Genomic DNA, 16,220 nt, shown 5'->3' on the forward strand with positions numbered 1-16,220 from the left:
TAATATAAAATGTTTTAATCAAAACAGAAAAGCGCCAGGTACAATGTCTGGTGAACCAGACGCTGGGTGCAATGCTTTAAAACAAAGAGTTGAAAATGAAAATATACTTACAAACCCTACCAGATACTTACAGACACCAGAGTTCATCGCCATGGAAAGCCTGAAGATGGAGACCTTCTCATAGATCTTATATAATGTAGTCGGCCAATGAAATGCTGACACACAACACTCCCCCCTCCCCCTCCCCCCACACACTACTAGCGTGCTAAATTAGATGTACTTATGACTAAGAAAACGGATTAAAAACCTGCCCTTTACCGAATAGCCTGTAATCTCCTCTGAGAACTATTGTATAGTAAGTGTCCAATAGATCTGAGAGGGGACGGCATCGCAAGGAGGACGATGGAATGATATTGCTGTTAAAGTCTTAAGATTCCTGTAGAGGTGAAACAGTGTTGAGGTTTGTCTTTCTGTAGCATTTGACATGAGAGAAGACGCACATCATTAAAAGAGGAGAATGAGATCAGGAAGTTGTGCCACGTGCCTGAATTGAGTGTGTGTAAGCAAGTGGTGATTCAGTCTTGGGCTGTGATTACGTTCCAATAGCTCCCCCTGGTTTGTCCGTGACTACAGCTCATCTGTGCCTTCTCTGAGTTGTGTGTGTCTGTGTGTGTGTGTGTGAGAGAGAGAACCAGGCTATTTCTTGGCAAAGGAAATCTTCATGGCGTTGGTCTGGGTGATCTTGAAGCCTTGCAGCGCTTCTCGTGCAGCACCTGCCTGTACCTCATTGTCAAACTCCACAAAAGCGATGTCGTGGCGACCGGGAACCAGACGTACCTCTTTGAACCCTGGGAACCTGGGAAGGAGAAGCAAGCATCCGTATAAGTACTGTACATGTACCACCTATATGGTCAGAGTGCGATGACATTAAAGCAGATACTGACTGGTTGAACAGCATAGACAGCATGAGTTCGTTGGTCTCCTCTGGGAGATTGGTGAGGAAGAGGATGTGATTGGGTGGGTTCTCCGACACCTGGCATGGAAGACATGTTATATTTCCTTATCAGAAAAATCGGTGGGAACTGACGACATATTCGGTAACACCAAATGAAAGTGGTAAATTTGACTTGACATCTCACAAACACGCTCCTTACCTGTTGGGGCATTTGCCCAGGCATCTGTCCTGGCATCATCTGGCCAGGCATGCCACCAGGGGGCATCTGGCCCATCCCTGGAGGGGGCATCATGCCAGGAGGGGGCATGTAAGGGGGCTGGCCAGGCATTGGCATCATACGAGGAGCTTGGCTCATAGGAGGCATTCCCTTTAAATGAGAGGGGAAACAAGACCGTACATAGTTTGAATTTAAGATATCATAGATTGATGGAGATTATTAAAGATTATTGGGCAGATATTGAAAACGTTCAGGGTATTTAGTTTGGAATTAGTTACTGACAGGCATTGGCGTGGGTACCCCTGGGCCCATGGGTACTGCAGCTCCTGGGACACCCTTCTTGGCCCCTGCACCCTCTGCTCCCTTGACCTTTCTCTTCTCCTTCTTCCGATCGCGTTCCACATAGGTACCTTTCATCTTCGCAATTATGTCCGAGTCCAGCTTCGCGTACTGAATGCGCTGAGGTAAACAGAGGAAGTTGTTGCAATTAGCCTACACGAGACCACGCTCTTAAGAAAGTCATGCTCTTTGGAAAACAGTACACGACTGTTTGCCTTTAAACCAATTTGTGCTCAAGTGCAAAAAAAAAAAAAATCACCATGGGTTTATCATAGAATGGAAACCCCTGCATGGAACGCAGAGCGTTTGAAGCGCTGTTGACTTCTTTGAAGATGACGAAAGCTTGACCCCTCATCTTCAAGGTCCGCGATACTAGAATGTCTAAAATCTGCCCGAACTGTGAGAAGATGGCGTATAGCGACTTCTTCAGTTCTGGGTAAAAACAATTAACAATCAAACCGTGTAATTGTGGCATGAAACTATGGAAATGTGCAATCTGTGACAGCCGGGTGCTATTTTGTTAGGCTAGCAAGTTAGCTTACCATCTTTCTTTATTTTCTCGTTGAGGTTGTTGATGTAGATCGTGTGGTTCAGTCGCATATCCTGACCAGCCATTTTCTGGTGATAAAAATGAGATAAAATAGAAGTTAGCAAATAGTTCCCACCGGCAAAGATTCCGTTTTAAATCAACAAAGCTAGCCCGGCAAGTCATCGTTCCACTAGATGACCAGTAGTGGCAGTGCTGCTCCTACTACTACTAGCACGAGCTGGCAGGGCACGAGTGCAGGAGTCTTCCTTTCTAGGCTACGGTGTAGTAACAAAGCTAATGCCATGTGGCTAGCTAACTGCAGCAGGCTACATGGTCTACCAAACATCTCATTTGAATCTGTAATCGATTGTTATTTAATTGTTGTTGGCCGTCGTAATGCTTCTGAAATAGATTATGTCAAACACATTTTAAAAAAAATACCTCGGCGTTGGATGCAGCAACAACCTAGAAGTTGTTCGATGAATGAACTGACCGTCGTTAGCTTGTCCACGAATTGTTTTCCGCTTCCGCGTTTCCGTTTCCTGTCAAATTGTGTTGTCGATATAGTGAGCTGAACAATCCTGCGGTGAACATCCACGCATTTTGTTGTCTGTAGCTCCGCCTATTTCAAATGCAGTCTGGCCTGGCCCTGGCCCTGGCGAATGAGATCGTAATACACGTCCAGACAAAGAAAGGGGGTTATACCAAAACGAACGTACCTCGTCAGATACTGTTTCCGGTGCATTGAAATCTCACAGTTATTTCAGTTGTGAGTCTGAGACGTGATTGAGATGTTTGTCGCCAAATATACTATTTAGCATATGCAGAAACTGTTAGCTAGAGACTAAGGTAGAACACGTCCACCACATTTGATGATTTTGAACTAGTTTGGGTTTCTGAACAGGATATAAAGTGAGTGCTAATCAAACACGCTTACAAGCTACATGGGTGTCACTGTCATACGTGGCCGTTGTAGAATGATTTGAGACAACTAGCTCGGGACCTGTGATGTATGCCATGTCAACTGGCTCAGTTCGCTTTCCAGATCAATACGTGTCATATAATATGTCTGAACATTTTGTCTGAACACCATACTTTGGCAGGGGCCAGGAAATGTCCATAGCGCAACCCATTCAACCACCACCTCCCCCGCCCCCTCCACCTGGACCACCCCCACCTGTAGCCACTAAAGTACCCAGCAAAAAGAAGCTGTATCAGGCTATCGCAGCAGGAAAGGCCCCCGTGGAAGGCGATCATACAGAGGCCAGGCTGCTGCTCACCCAGAGAGAAAGTAGGTGAGAATAAATGACGTATGAGTAAACCATCTACCGGGCCTTTCTGCGTGGGGTTTGCATGTTTCTCCTCATGCTCACATGGGTTTCCTCGGCAAATAACTTGTGTGTGTGTTCATCTGCTCCCTGCATAATGTGTGGCTGGGGGCTCCAATCATGTGACGACAATCCCTTCCTCTTTTCACTGAAGTGGTGGTGATCTTCTTTTTTAAGGAGACTAATATTTATGTTCTTCAGCTTAAGCAAAGACCTGCAGTGGATATTGTTCAACAAGTATATACCTTCCCTCATCCAAGATGGCCCTCAGTAAGTATCCAGGCCACCACAATTAACCTGCTCCATTCATAGACAAAATGTATCCTGTTCATGACCCAGTCCTTTCTTTGATAGAAAAACAAAACAAAAAAACAGTCAGGTCTTTGTGCCTTTATCAGGTGTTAGTCACTGGGTTGTATTCCTGATCACCTCCATGCCAATCTGTGGTCCCCTGTAGGTGCGGTCTAGTTGCATTGTGGATGGCAGCTAACCTACGTAATCCCCCCTTACATGTTTCCATGGAAACTGTAGTCCAAACAGCGGTGGACAGGGGATACACTGCCCAAGGGGAGATGTTCTCAGGTAACCTTTATGTACAGATGGTAATGTTAGTCAAGATACTGCTTAGTAGCTGTATAACAGTAAGATAATAATAAACTATTCCCTGTGCAGGTCAGTACTTTTAAAACATTCTAAACAATCTGTTTTCGTGGTTCAGCCCGTGACATGGCCCTACTGGCAGAGGAGGTGTGTGTGTGCAGGGTGGAGCTCCTCTCTGGGGGAATGGGAGGAGACAACTCCAGAACCATCTTGACACATCTGTGTGAGGGACAGCCTGTCCTCGTCCCGGATCCTTCAACACACACACACACACACACACACACACACACACACACACACACACACACACACACACACACACCCTACAGTATCTCTGTTGTCTATCGTTAAAGAGGGTGTTTAAATCGTATAGTCGTGTTGATAGCACAGCAGTATGTGATAGTATGTGACTTATTTCGCATGCTGTAACAAAATGTGCAGTGCCGCAGTTCCTTGACTGCTTCGGCACAGATACGACGAGGACTTGAACCACGAGCCATGCCAACGCAGTGGACACAGGGCGCACTGGGCTGTGGCCTCAGGTGAGAATGAGTGACACACACACACACACACACACACACACAGGAAGACAGTCTTTATCTATGGCTCTGACTCACTTCTCCATAACCCCAGGTGTTTTGCTCGGCCTAGCCCCGGGGACTGTGAACAAAGAGCACACAGAACCAGACCCCACCCTGCCCTGGCTACTTCTACCCAGGGTCAGCTCGTTTCCCTGCCCCAGCCCAGGGCTCAGGGAGGCCTACATACTGGCCAAGCAGGGGAAGAGCCTGCGTTACCAGTTGTGGAGCCTGGACAGCTTGGCCCAGAGTAATGATCAGCTTAGAGAGATGGCCCCCCTGAGGGCTGGGGATGGTACCCCATACGTAGTCCCCCAGGAAGGGGTGGAGGCTGGTCTCTCTGGCCAGGTGGTGCTGCTCTACACTGGGGCTCTGACACAGTGATCAGGACTTAAAGGACATGCTGTGGGATGTACTAGGTGCTGTTTGTTGAGTGTGTTCTGCCTACCAAACAACAATGCAAGTTACTGTTCTGGCATTCAGATATCTTATCAGGGGTTTCTCACACTAGAGCTTGTAAAAAAAAGTACTGGACTATGACACCAAAGATGATGACAACCAAGCAGCATTGTTTGAAAATACCACAATGTGCCTATTTAAATCCAGTAAAGTCAATGTGTTAAAATGAACCTTCAACTGGAAGGAGTATCCAAATGCACTCGTTTACATTCTGCATCAAATATAATCAACTGATAACATATTTTAACAGGATGATGCATCATTGTGTCTTTTGAACATTAGCGACAAAGAATGTGAACCCCGGCTTGGAGCAGAAAATACAACAATTCCTAAGATCTTCATTCCAGTTTATTGCAATCAATGGTGTTCAGTCCGCCCCATCAGAACATTGTGTTCTCTTCCCAGACAGTCCGCAGAATTCTGAGATGCAACACAGGGGTTATAAAAGCTACAAAAATACCTCCGTACCCCACGACCCCGACACACACTGGCCAGCTCCCAGCCAGACCACACAAACAGTATGAAAACAGTCAGCTGGCTATTATAAAGATGAGGACACATAGAAAGACATATAATACTTAGTCTGTAAACAGAAAATCATTCCAGAAAATGTACTTTTGTGGTGTAGGTCCAGAGATGATATTCCAGCTCTATGATGTCAATGCTGACATATGCACCACATTGAACACATTTCTTTCAAAAAGAGGGCTACCGCACAGGTGTGTACACACACACATCCACACACACAGAGAGCTGTGCGACACTGTGGAAGAACAGAGTACAGGAAGACTTGGACTGGAATGTTATCTGAATGACCAAAACATTGGAAAGAGGTAAGCTCTGACACAAATCAATACCATGGTCACATTTGGTCATCAGCACGGGCTTCCACTCACCCCAGTCCAACCCAGTTCTTTGTGGTCGATTGTGAAATAAATTGCTTGTCCACAGTTGTCTAACAGACCGTTTTCTCCATTAAAAACAATAAACAATAACACAAAGAAAACTCCCTTCAAATCAATTATTCATCCAGTAAGACTCATCATTAAGCTTAAAATATTAACCTGTTCCAGTTTTGTAACACAGACAGCCACACATGCCATTCAGTTTAGGCACCAAAAATAGTTGCATGGAACTGAATATCTAAGCTGAATCAACCTTAATTAAATAAACACAATTACTAACCATGAGCCCAGGACACACCAGGTAGTTAAACACACACATACAGAGCTTGCTTTGTTCAATGGCTTTTTGCGACAATCATGTGCAATACACTGCAGTCCGGTCATGGCCAGAGTCATGGGCCCAATATAAAAGGAATGTAAAAGATAGAAAGGCTATTTGCCATTTTCTGTATTTTCTCGACCATTTACCAAGAGAAAAGTAGTTTTCATTTAGTTGGAAAAAACATTTGATCTTTTGTTGACTATCTTATCAGCGAACTTGCTGTCGGAAAAACAACATTCTCAAATACTCAAACCTAGGCACAGAAATGTATACAGTAAAAAGGCTATTTGAAGGCAAACAAATTAAATATATGTACATAGAAAAGCTCTGGGTTAATTCAAACATACAGGTCTGCCCGGAGTATTAGTGTTGGTGTATACTAGTACACTGAGTAGGAAAAGACAACATAATCAATGGTCCATTGCAAAAATAGAATTCTCTCCATTGCTCTTCTAAGGTTCGAAAGTCACTTCAAAAGGAAGTGTTGTATATGTTTCCATTCAGCCAGCAGAGGGAGAGAAGGGGAGAGAGAAGTTCTGCGTTTGTGTGTGTGGCAGTGATAGTCAACATTGTTAATGAGAGAAGTTAAAGAGATGAGACACTGCTCGTTGTGTGGCTAAGATCTCTCTCTCTCTCTCTCCTGGAAAAGCTGAACAGGAGTAGCGTCATCATCCGGAGATCTGCAGTGGTGCTTATTTTCTCTCTCTCTTCCCCTCTGGCAGGGCGGTTTACTACCAGTCCGACTGACGTCCATCTGTAGCAACCCCTCCGCTTTGCCTATGTTCTACAATGTTTTCCATCTCTACTGCTCCCCACCCCTCATCGCTCCTGCCGCCTCCCCCTCTCAGGGCTCAGAAGCAGAGGGCTGCATGGTGCTGAGGATGTCTATGAGGTTGTCGAGGCCCCACAAGTATCCGTCCTCTCGGTTCCCCTCCACCCAGGGGCTCCGGTGGTCGAGGGTGAGGGGGGCAGGCAGGGGAACCGTCTTCCCAAAGTCAATCATCCACACGCGGGCCTGTCCTGAAGCGTCGTGAACAAACAGCAGGGAACTGCCCACCACCTGGGGCAAGAAGACAGGGGAGGTGAGAGCGTGTGTGAGAAAGATAATGATGTATGTGTGGGCATGTGAGACATATGTTAGCTTCATGTGCCTGTTTGTGTGTTATCTAACTGGATAGATACATCAATAATAACCCAGCTGGCAGGCTTGTTGAGGAGGCGTAGTACGAAGGGTGGGAGCAGGCTTAAAGAGATGCGTGTCTCACCTCATGTGTCCTGAAAAACAGTGATTTCTCCAACACGGAGCGTAGTTCCACCAATCGCTGCAGGTAAAGTTTCTGAAAGAAAGGAAGGAGAGAGTCATTAAATAACTCACATGCTCCACAGACTTTAGGTACGTTTGAGTCCATTCCGCTGGAAACACCTACCAGGATCTCAACGTTTCCGTCCACAAAGCCCCCCAGCGCCTGCTTCACCTGCTCTCGCTGTTTTGTCTTCTTGAAGTTGGTGTTGCACGTCCCGTCTGCTCTCTACGGAGAATCACAAAACCCTCAGTTAGTGACCATCAGTTTCTGAACCATGTACTACAAAAAACGGGGCATATTTCTTGTCAGTGTTTGGACTAGAAGAAGCACTGGTTTATCTAGATCTGGAGCCTGACCACAAACCGATACGTCCACATTATTGTATAGGCATGTAACGAGAATGGAGAGTGAGACTGGGTATGATGTCACATGCTGATACTAAATGTGTTGTGTTTTGAAGACCGACCACCTGTTTTGCAACTATTTCCATATAAAGCAGAGGTGAGTGCATTTCCATTGTTGTGACGTGCCTCCAGCACATGACCTCATTCACAGAGGTGTGCCTGTGTGTATGTGTGTGTGTGTGGGGGGGGGGGGTTAGATGGCTGAGCGGTGAGGGAATCGGGCTATTAATCAGAAGGTTGCCAGTTCGATTCCCGGCTCTGCCAAATGTCGTTGTGTCTTTGGGCAAGGCACTTCACCCTACTTGCCTCGCGGGGGAATGTCCCTGTACTTACTGTAAGTCGCTCTGGATAAGAGCGTCTGCTAAATGACTACATTTTAATGTAAATAACTTTTCTCCCATCAGGAAAAGTTGTTGAGTTGTCGTTCCTCATCCAAGGATCAACTTGGACTGGAGTTTGTAACCCCCCCCACAGAGTGAGTAACACCCCCCCCCTTCCCCTCCCCCAGGTTTACTACCGGCCTCACCTTGATGCCTTCGATGCGGAACCCCATGGTGGCGGTGGAGCTAAGAGTCTCCCTCCACTGCATGTATCTGGGTTTGAGGACCCCCTGCTGGGCCCTCTCCTGCTCGGTCGGGGCCGCTGGGTCCACGGCCACCATCTTGTCGTACATGTCCCTCCGTAGGCGTGGCCTCTCCTGAGCCTTCCTGAGCTCCTCCTCCAGGTAGGTCCTGACAGGCAGACGAGGGGTTAACGTACCTGCCACCGAGGGCCGCGTATGTTACAGTCTAGCTGAGAGATTCAGCACGCTACAAGTATGTTTTCCTTCTCTGCGTCCTCCTCCACGACCGCCCCCATTCCCTCCTTCCCTTCCCTCCTCCTCCCCTTCCCCCCTCCTCCTGCCCTTCCCCCCTCCTCCTCCCCTTCCCCCCTCTTCCTGCCCTTCCCCCTCCTCCTCCCCTTCCCTCCTCCTCCCCTTCCTCCCCTTCCCCCCTCCTCCTCCCCTTCCCCCCTCCCCTTCCCTCCTCCTCCCCTTCCCCCCTCCTGCCCTTCCCCCCTCCTCCTCCCCTTCCCTCCTCGTCCCCTTCCCTCCTCCTCCCCTTCCCTCCTCCTCCCCAGCCTCACCTGCTGCCCATCTTGCAGTCCATGATGGAGGGCGAGTCGAAGTCAGCCAGGAGGTCGTCCATCAGGTTGTAGTCCTGCTCGTCCTTCTGCACCACGCCGTGGTATCCGGGCACGTGGGGCCGCAGGGTGTCCTGCATCAGCTTCTCCAGACACAGCTGCTCGCACTCGCTGTGGCGCTTCAGCAGACGGCCGTACTCCCCGGCCTGGAAGTTACCTGGGAGGAGAGAGAGAGAGAGGGGCGTTCGAGAACAGAAAAAGAAGAAAAAGGATTCAAACACCGGACAACTACTGAGATTACAAGTGGAAAGAAGGAGATATGCACTTTGAGGGTTTTGGTTGGTTGAGGGGCAGTTCTATGGGCGTATGTGAAGCCCTCTGTGACATGCTCGCGTGTAAAAAAGGGCTATACAAATACATTTAGATTTGATTTGATTGGCCACTGTGTGTGCGCGTGTGCATACCTGCATGGCCAGCAAGCTGCACCCAGGGGTATCTCTTCTTGAATGACACCACAAAAGGTGTCCAGTGGACCATGGTCTTCACCTTCTGCCAAGGCTTGTTCTGGAGGGAGAGAGCGGGATGGTTGAGTGACTATGCCTGTTCATGAGAAGCCTCAGGCTAAAACCTGAAACTAAATCTCACACAGGTCTCTGCTATGTCACAGAGAGAGAAACACTGACAAAGGGAGAAGATAATCTCTGTAGCAGTCGTGCACCAACCCCCCCCCCCCTCACCCCCTCTTCCCACACACACACATTTTTGTGAAGCCCACCCATCTCACATCAAGGACAGGCCGCTCACGTCACGTGCAGCCCATTCATAAAACATTTACCAGGACTCAAAACAGACGTCCCACTGTGTCTGCGAGTTTCAATGACTATTTGTGTCTGGGTGTGTCTGTGTGTGTCTGATTGTGTATCCGTGTGTGTGCGCACACGCAGGGGAGTCTGTTTTATCTGTTGGGAAACACAGGACCGAGGTCACTGTGCACTGACGCAAGCAACTCACCAGAGTACACCACATCCATTGCACACAGACGGCGAAAGAATTAGCAAACGTGTGTGTGACAAATCGTGATCAGAGGGAACATGTGCAAGAGTGCTGCCATCAAGTAAGAGGAGTGTGTTAGCATGTGTTTATGTGTCAACGTGTGTCCTTAAAAGAGAGAGACAAAGGAAACCTAGAGACGGTCTACGAGACAGGGGGCTTACGACATTGTAATGCTGTAAAGACAGCGTAAGTCAGGAAGACAGAAGCGGACACAGAAAAGGGCGAGGCCATGGCCGATAAGCAATCAAGTGGAATAGCAGGGCCCCCATAAAGTAGGCTTTTATGGCAAGTGCAAAAGAATGCAACACTGCAGTTCAGGCGGCCGTCTGAGTGTGTGCGTGATTCTGTGTGTGTGTGTTTGTGTGTGTGTGCCTGTATGTTTCTGTTTGTGTATCTGCTTCTTTCTATGTGTGCGTGTTTTTTGTGTGTGTGTTTCTGTGTTTGTATGTGTGTGTTTCAGTGTGTGTGTGTGTGTGTGTGTATTTGTGTTTCAGTGTGTGTGTGTGTGTGTGTGTGTGTGTGTATATGTATCTCCACTCCCTGCATTCTTCTCAAAAGCTGTCTCAATCTATAAAAAGAACTCATGGTGAAACAGCAGAGACGGTTGGTCACTACTTTCCTGTAAGGCTTGACACAGAGGGTACATAGCTGCTAATGACAGGATGTAGATGTTACACACTTGCTGTAGTGCTCTATGGTGAACATGGAGCAAACAGAGGAGTCTTAGTGCCTTTTGGCTTCGTAGGACAGCCAGTCAACTTCAAACACACCTGACACTTCAATCTCTTTAGCAGCTTAACCCTCACATGGCCCTGTTGCTAGGGACAACAACAGCACACTAAACTGCCTCCCGCAGAGTTAACACACACACACACACACACCTCACTCAGTGTTGACAGTGTATCTAAAAGGGAGTCAGATGTAATTTCACCTTTCTTACTTTCATTGTCATCCCGTCTAGCACTAGCCTTAACAAACCATGGCATGAAGCACAATCTCACGTTCTGTTCTTTCTTTCTTTTTCCTTTTGCTTTCTTTCTCTCTCCTCTTTTGTTTAAATGCTATAAATCTTTATTCATCTCCCACTCATTTCCTCAATCGTCTCTCCTTACATTTGCACCAGAATTCCTCCATCGCCTCCTTCCCAGATTGAATGTCATCCTCATTCCTTCTTTTAACTCGCTTTTTTACTTCTCCTGTTTCATCTTTTACCCCCCTCTCCCTCCCCCTCCCCCCCTCCCCCTCTCCCTTCCCCTCCCCCCCCCTCCCCCTCTCTTCTCCCTCGCGTACACCCCGTTTCCTCACAGTCTATTCCCCCTCTGCCGTCCTCCCTCCTCCATGTGGTGTCTGCTCTTCAAGATCCTCACCCCCCTTCTTCTCTTCCCTCCCTTCTCTCCTTCTTTACCACCTACACTAACTAAATGCTTGGAATGCAGTGGATGTCTCTGGTCTTCGTCATCGCTCGTGACAGCGCCCATACAAAAACAGACACACAGCAGCACTGACATTTTGCCACTGGGGCCCCCCCGTTCCTATGACGACAGCAGTGTGTCAGGGGCCATGTTGACCACAGAAAGGCTTTTGTCAAATCACCAGCTGATCCCTTGTCCCTCAACCCAGACAGCTGTAGCAACTGAGAGGATTGAAAAGGTGACAGCCAGAAAGCAAGGATTAGCGAGAACCAGGAAGCAGTACGCTGTGTTCATTGCCCAATCCTTTCTGATTGACAGGAAACACATAAAGGTACATTACGTATAATAGGCAGATGAACTGTGACCTGCGTTCTGAGGTCAAAGGCCATTGAAGGCCTACTCTGTCTAATCCAGTGCAGGCCATCATCCTAAATCCTCTCAGCTTACAGAAATCTTAAACCAAAAAGGTTGGGGGTGGGAGGTCTCACAAACAACAATAACAGAACACCACACCTGAATACCCCAAACATGTCCATTCCTGAGAACATTTGGGGCTACTAAGCAGCAAGACTGGAGCACTAGTCATGCAACAACTTGTCCCTCTCAGACCGTCTCTCTCTGCAGTCTCTCCTCTGAGTGATGAGTGGAAATTATTATTATTCATCTTTCAGTCCCTCATACACTCTCACACACGTTGACTCTCGGGACCACTCAAATTCTAACTCCCACTGACCTTTCCTCTCACCTTAACTGTCGCTAGCACTTTCGCACTCTCACTTCTACTCTCACTTGTTCTCTCACTTCTACTCTCGGCTCCAGTTCTTACCTGCACGACGGAGCAGTAATGCAGAAGCAGGCCGGCGGTGACACAGGCACACACAGACACGGAGAGCAGGTGAGAGCGGAGCAAGCAGCACACACTCCGCACCATAAGCACGGGGTCTCGCCAGGTGACACCCTGTTGCATCTAGCGCTCCGTTAGCCTAGCTGCATTATCGTCTATTCATTCCTGTCCTGATCTGTCCCTCAATTAGCACGTTGTTAGCATGAAGCTAACCATGCATTTGTCTGTGCATGTCTGCTGTGGTGGATTTCAGCCATTGGGACTGCCTTTCAGTGCAAGCACTGAGGTAGGCTACTATACAGCAGCTTATATCGTCGGGTGAACATTCCCCCCTCTATGAGGTAACACTAATCTCTCTCGCTGTCTCTCTCCATCACTCTGACCTCCTCCCTCCCTTCTCGCCCCTGTTCCCTTTCACACCAACACACCATATCTCTTGTTTCAACATCCTGTCACACCTCCCTTTCTAACTATCAGATATCCTGTCTCTCCCTGGCTTGTTGTGCTCCTCCAGCTTGCACTGCTTTTACGAGCTCGCGAGTCCTTTCACTCTATCCCTCAGTCTCAAGCGGTCTTTAGCTCTATTTTTCGACTACTGATCCCTCTCTCTCTTCCTCGCCGTCTATCTGCTTATGCTGCCCTTTAACCGTATTCTCTCTCTCTCTCCCTCTCCTTCTCTCTCTCTCTCTCTCCCTCTCCCTCTCCTTCCCTCTCTCTCTCTCTCCCTCTCCTTCCCTCTCTCTCTCTCCCTCTCTTCCTCTCCCTCCCTCTCTCTCTCTCTCTTTCTCTCTCTCCCTCTCACTCCCTCTTTCTCTCTCTCCCCCTCTGTTTCTCTCTCTCCCTCTCTCTCCTTCTCTTTCTCTTTAATCCCCCATCGGCCCGCGCCCTCAAAAAGCCCCATGCAGAGCCAATCTCTCATCACAGTCACCAGCGACAGACATGACTGTAATACCATGCTACCCCCGAGGCAGGGGGTAGGGTGGGTTCCAAATCGCTCAGACTTTTGCAACCTGTGTGTGGGCTGAATATTAGTCTCTTTCCCTGCTTGTCATTGAGAGACAGAGAGTGAGAAACCTGTCAGACGACCAGTAACAACTATCAGATCAGAAAAGTTCCGCAATTGAAGGGTGCTCAGAGTCTCTAAAAGAGCTGAAGTTAAAATAAAATGTCTGTGTAACAACTTGAAGGTGTATTTCAAGTCTGGTGGTAAACTCCTTTTCAGGCCTTGTTTACTTCAGAGCCACTTCCCCTTACTGTTCCACAGCTCGAGCAACATGGCTCACACCTCGACCACAGCCCTGTGCATGCGCCTGTGCATGTGCATGCACGCGTATGCATGTGTACGTGCGTGTGAGTGTGTGCGTGGGCAGGGTGTTTATCCTCCACTTATCTCTATTTTCCTCTCTCTGTTCCACATGTTTCAAGGTGTTTTAAAGTATTTGAGGGGAAAAAATAGGGCCTTACTGCAAAGTTAAATAGAGGGAAATACAGAGTCCGAAAAAGACATCTAAGAATCAGAGAGACAGAGAGAAAATAATAGTTTGATACAAATTGGTTTTAAGGGAATAGAAGATTCAATATATGCAGAACATTTAACTGCAAAAGACTAGAGAGACACTGGTGAGACAACAGAAAAGAAAGAACTTCCAAATAAGGCAATGATGTCACCTAGCAACTGAATTGCCGTCGGCCCAATTTTCCATGACACACATGCTTAGCTGTGAATGAGCGATGGCATCCGATTGTGTGTGTGTGTGCACCTCTACTTCTGAATATAGCTTAAGCAAGCATATGCTGGCGTCACTGAGCAATGCGAGCACTTTGAGTATAACAACTGGTTTGGCTACACTCTAAAGGTAGAGACAGCTTATGGCTGGTCAATAACAACAGACGCCCTATTTGTACCACAAGCCCTGACACTCCCCTCCATCTAGTACAGTCAGCTTTAACAACCATGGATGACAGCATGCACAACCAGTCTCATACAACCACGTTTTTCAGAGCTCACTATGACCATTGAAATATTTCCTGCAGTAGCTGTCCTGGTTATTTGCCGACTGGCAGAGGGGCCTTGGTCTTTGGCCGGGAATCCTGATACAAGGTAACACATTCCAACAGGTTTAACAAGATCACAAAGAAAACTATTTCCATATATCTATCTGGGTGAGGAATGATTTAGAGATAAACAGCATGTGAGAGGATGAGAGAGAGAAAGAGAGAGACGGACAGACTGAGAGACAGAGAGACAGAGAGTGTGTGTCCTATGCAGGAAGACAGCATGTGCCGATATTGTTCTATTTCCAGGAAAGACATCCTGCTTTTAAGGACTAGTCACTCCAGCCATGTCTCGTTAAGATGCATCAAAGGGGTTTGCCTCAAAACGGAAACATCAGAACGTCCCATAGGAACAAGGGAGGCGACCAGTTATTCACAACATCTAGAGTATTACTAGCATTTTTTACATTTCAAATGTGCTGGTCTTACAACCCCAATTAACCTCAACAAGAAAGTGACTGAGTAGTATCTCGCTCCCAGTTCCACACCCACCAAACCTCTTTAACAGCATGAGAAACCACAAGGCTGTAACAACAGTGGGCTGGGGTAAACCCTTTGCAGATCATTCTCGTTCCATTCCAGTTTCCACCACTCAGAATCATTGATTCATGATACTGAATTCAATATTCCAAGCCTTGAAGCAAACACTACCCTATTCAACTCTCCACTACACAACCCTCCTCCTACCACAACTGTATGGTATTCAGAGGGGAACTTTTGCATGAATCAGAAAAAGTATTAGTGTTTTTGTGTGTATTGCTCTTTGTACTGTTTTAGTAGGCTAGAAACATACAGTTATAATCATTATGCCTACAGAACACATATTACCCAATTAACCTCAAGTCTACCATAGACATTTTCCACAGAGTGAATCGGAGATGTTTACTCACCCCTGTGCCCTCGTCCGGACTGCGAGAGTAGCATCTGGCCGGGGAGAGGCTGGATTCGATGTCGCTACCAGTGAAGTCATCCTCAGATTCGTCAAACGATGAGGCAGATGATAGGCCGGCCGAGGACGAGCTGGAAAGCTTTCGGGGAAAGCGCATCAGCGCGGGGGAGCCTCCACAGCCACTGTCCGAGCAGGGCGATTCGTCATCTGGGTGAGGGTCTACGCACGATCCCCTGTTCTGGTGATCCAGCGTTTCCTGAAACCCACTTGGACTCGGGTCACTGGTTATGATAAGCTTCGGTATTGTACCGGGGAAACTTTGGCTACCCACTGGACAATGTATCTTGGTGGTCGATGTGTCCTTTTGATTGCTGCAATCAACTGAAAAGTTATTTTGTTTGGACGGCCTGTCGACTCTAGGCTGAGACGAAACAGTAGTAGATTTGGTCATTTCTGTACAACTTGTATGCTTCTCATTCTCTGTGGATAAGGTTGAGTTCAGCGATGTGAAAGATCTGACATCTTCGTCAGAGGTGCGCAACTGTACAGAGCCTACAGCCCGTGACAACTCCTCCACTTCGGAATTAACTCCACCCTGACAACTGTCTCCGATAGTCTCGTTTTCCATTGTCCTTGTTGAGGAATCCCAGGCATGATCCTCTCCTGTAGTCGTTCCTTGGCCGCCGTTCGGCTTGGCCACGAAGCCGGTTCTGTTGAGTCCACTGGCCAGTCTATCCAAACTCGACGCATCGGATGACGAGTTCGCCGCTACCCGGTTCACCTTGTCAATGTTAAGATTCCTTATCTGTCCATGATGTATTCCAGCTGGGCTACCTCCAACCGGGGTTTTGTGGCATTCACCCTCTAAGTGGCCTCTTCTGAACTTTTCCTGTCCGTATTCAAGA

The 16,220-nt window shown here is 47.7% G+C and overlaps 3 protein-coding genes across 5 annotated transcripts; 1 reads left to right on the top strand and 2 right to left on the bottom strand.

Annotated features, from left to right (window-relative positions):
- On the bottom strand, nt 1-2,589 carry snrpa (small nuclear ribonucleoprotein polypeptide A). Of its 2 annotated transcripts, none has more exons than XM_067246366.1 (7): nt 2,482-2,589; nt 2,054-2,129; nt 1,771-1,943; nt 1,455-1,631; nt 1,155-1,322; nt 945-1,033; nt 1-856 (listed from the first exon to the last, which is right to left on the bottom strand). In XM_067246366.1, exons 2-7 carry the CDS (start codon nt 2,124-2,126, stop codon nt 697-699), a joined length of 840 nt encoding a protein of 279 aa, XP_067102467.1. In that variant the 5' UTR covers nt 2,127-2,129; nt 2,482-2,589; the 3' UTR covers nt 1-696. The 2 variants fall into 2 exon arrangements, with proteins under 2 accessions (XP_067102467.1, XP_067102468.1); XM_067246367.1 differs by having other exon boundaries at nt 2,534-2,547.
- Nucleotides 2,590-2,821: 232 nt separating this feature from the next.
- On the top strand, nt 2,822-5,246 carry actmap (actin maturation protease). Of its 2 annotated transcripts, none has more exons than XM_067246163.1 (7): nt 2,822-2,952; nt 3,144-3,335; nt 3,570-3,638; nt 3,826-3,950; nt 4,087-4,216; nt 4,440-4,510; nt 4,602-5,246. In XM_067246163.1, the coding sequence occupies exons 2-7, from the start codon at nt 3,154-3,156 to the stop codon at nt 4,928-4,930; spliced, it is 906 nt and encodes a 301-aa protein (XP_067102264.1). In that variant the 5' UTR covers nt 2,822-2,952; nt 3,144-3,153; the 3' UTR covers nt 4,931-5,246. The 2 variants fall into 2 exon arrangements, with proteins under 2 accessions (XP_067102264.1, XP_067102265.1); XM_067246164.1 differs by having other exon boundaries at nt 2,831-2,956.
- Nucleotides 5,247-5,335: 89 nt separating this feature from the next.
- Nucleotides 5,336-16,172, bottom strand: itpkcb (inositol-trisphosphate 3-kinase Cb). Its single transcript, XM_067246162.1, has 7 exons — nt 15,317-16,172; nt 9,527-9,626; nt 9,066-9,279; nt 8,467-8,671; nt 7,660-7,761; nt 7,498-7,569; nt 5,336-7,292 (listed from the first exon to the last, which is right to left on the bottom strand). The coding sequence occupies exons 1-7, from the start codon at nt 15,941-15,943 to the stop codon at nt 7,077-7,079; spliced, it is 1,536 nt and encodes a 511-aa protein (XP_067102263.1). The 5' UTR covers nt 15,944-16,172; the 3' UTR covers nt 5,336-7,076.
- Between the last annotated feature and the right edge of the window lie 48 nt (nt 16,173-16,220).

Source organism: Osmerus mordax, chromosome 11 (genome assembly GCF_038355195.1).
Source record: "Osmerus mordax isolate fOsmMor3 chromosome 11, fOsmMor3.pri, whole genome shotgun sequence".
NCBI classification, from domain to species: Eukaryota; Metazoa; Chordata; class Actinopteri; order Osmeriformes; family Osmeridae; genus Osmerus; species Osmerus mordax.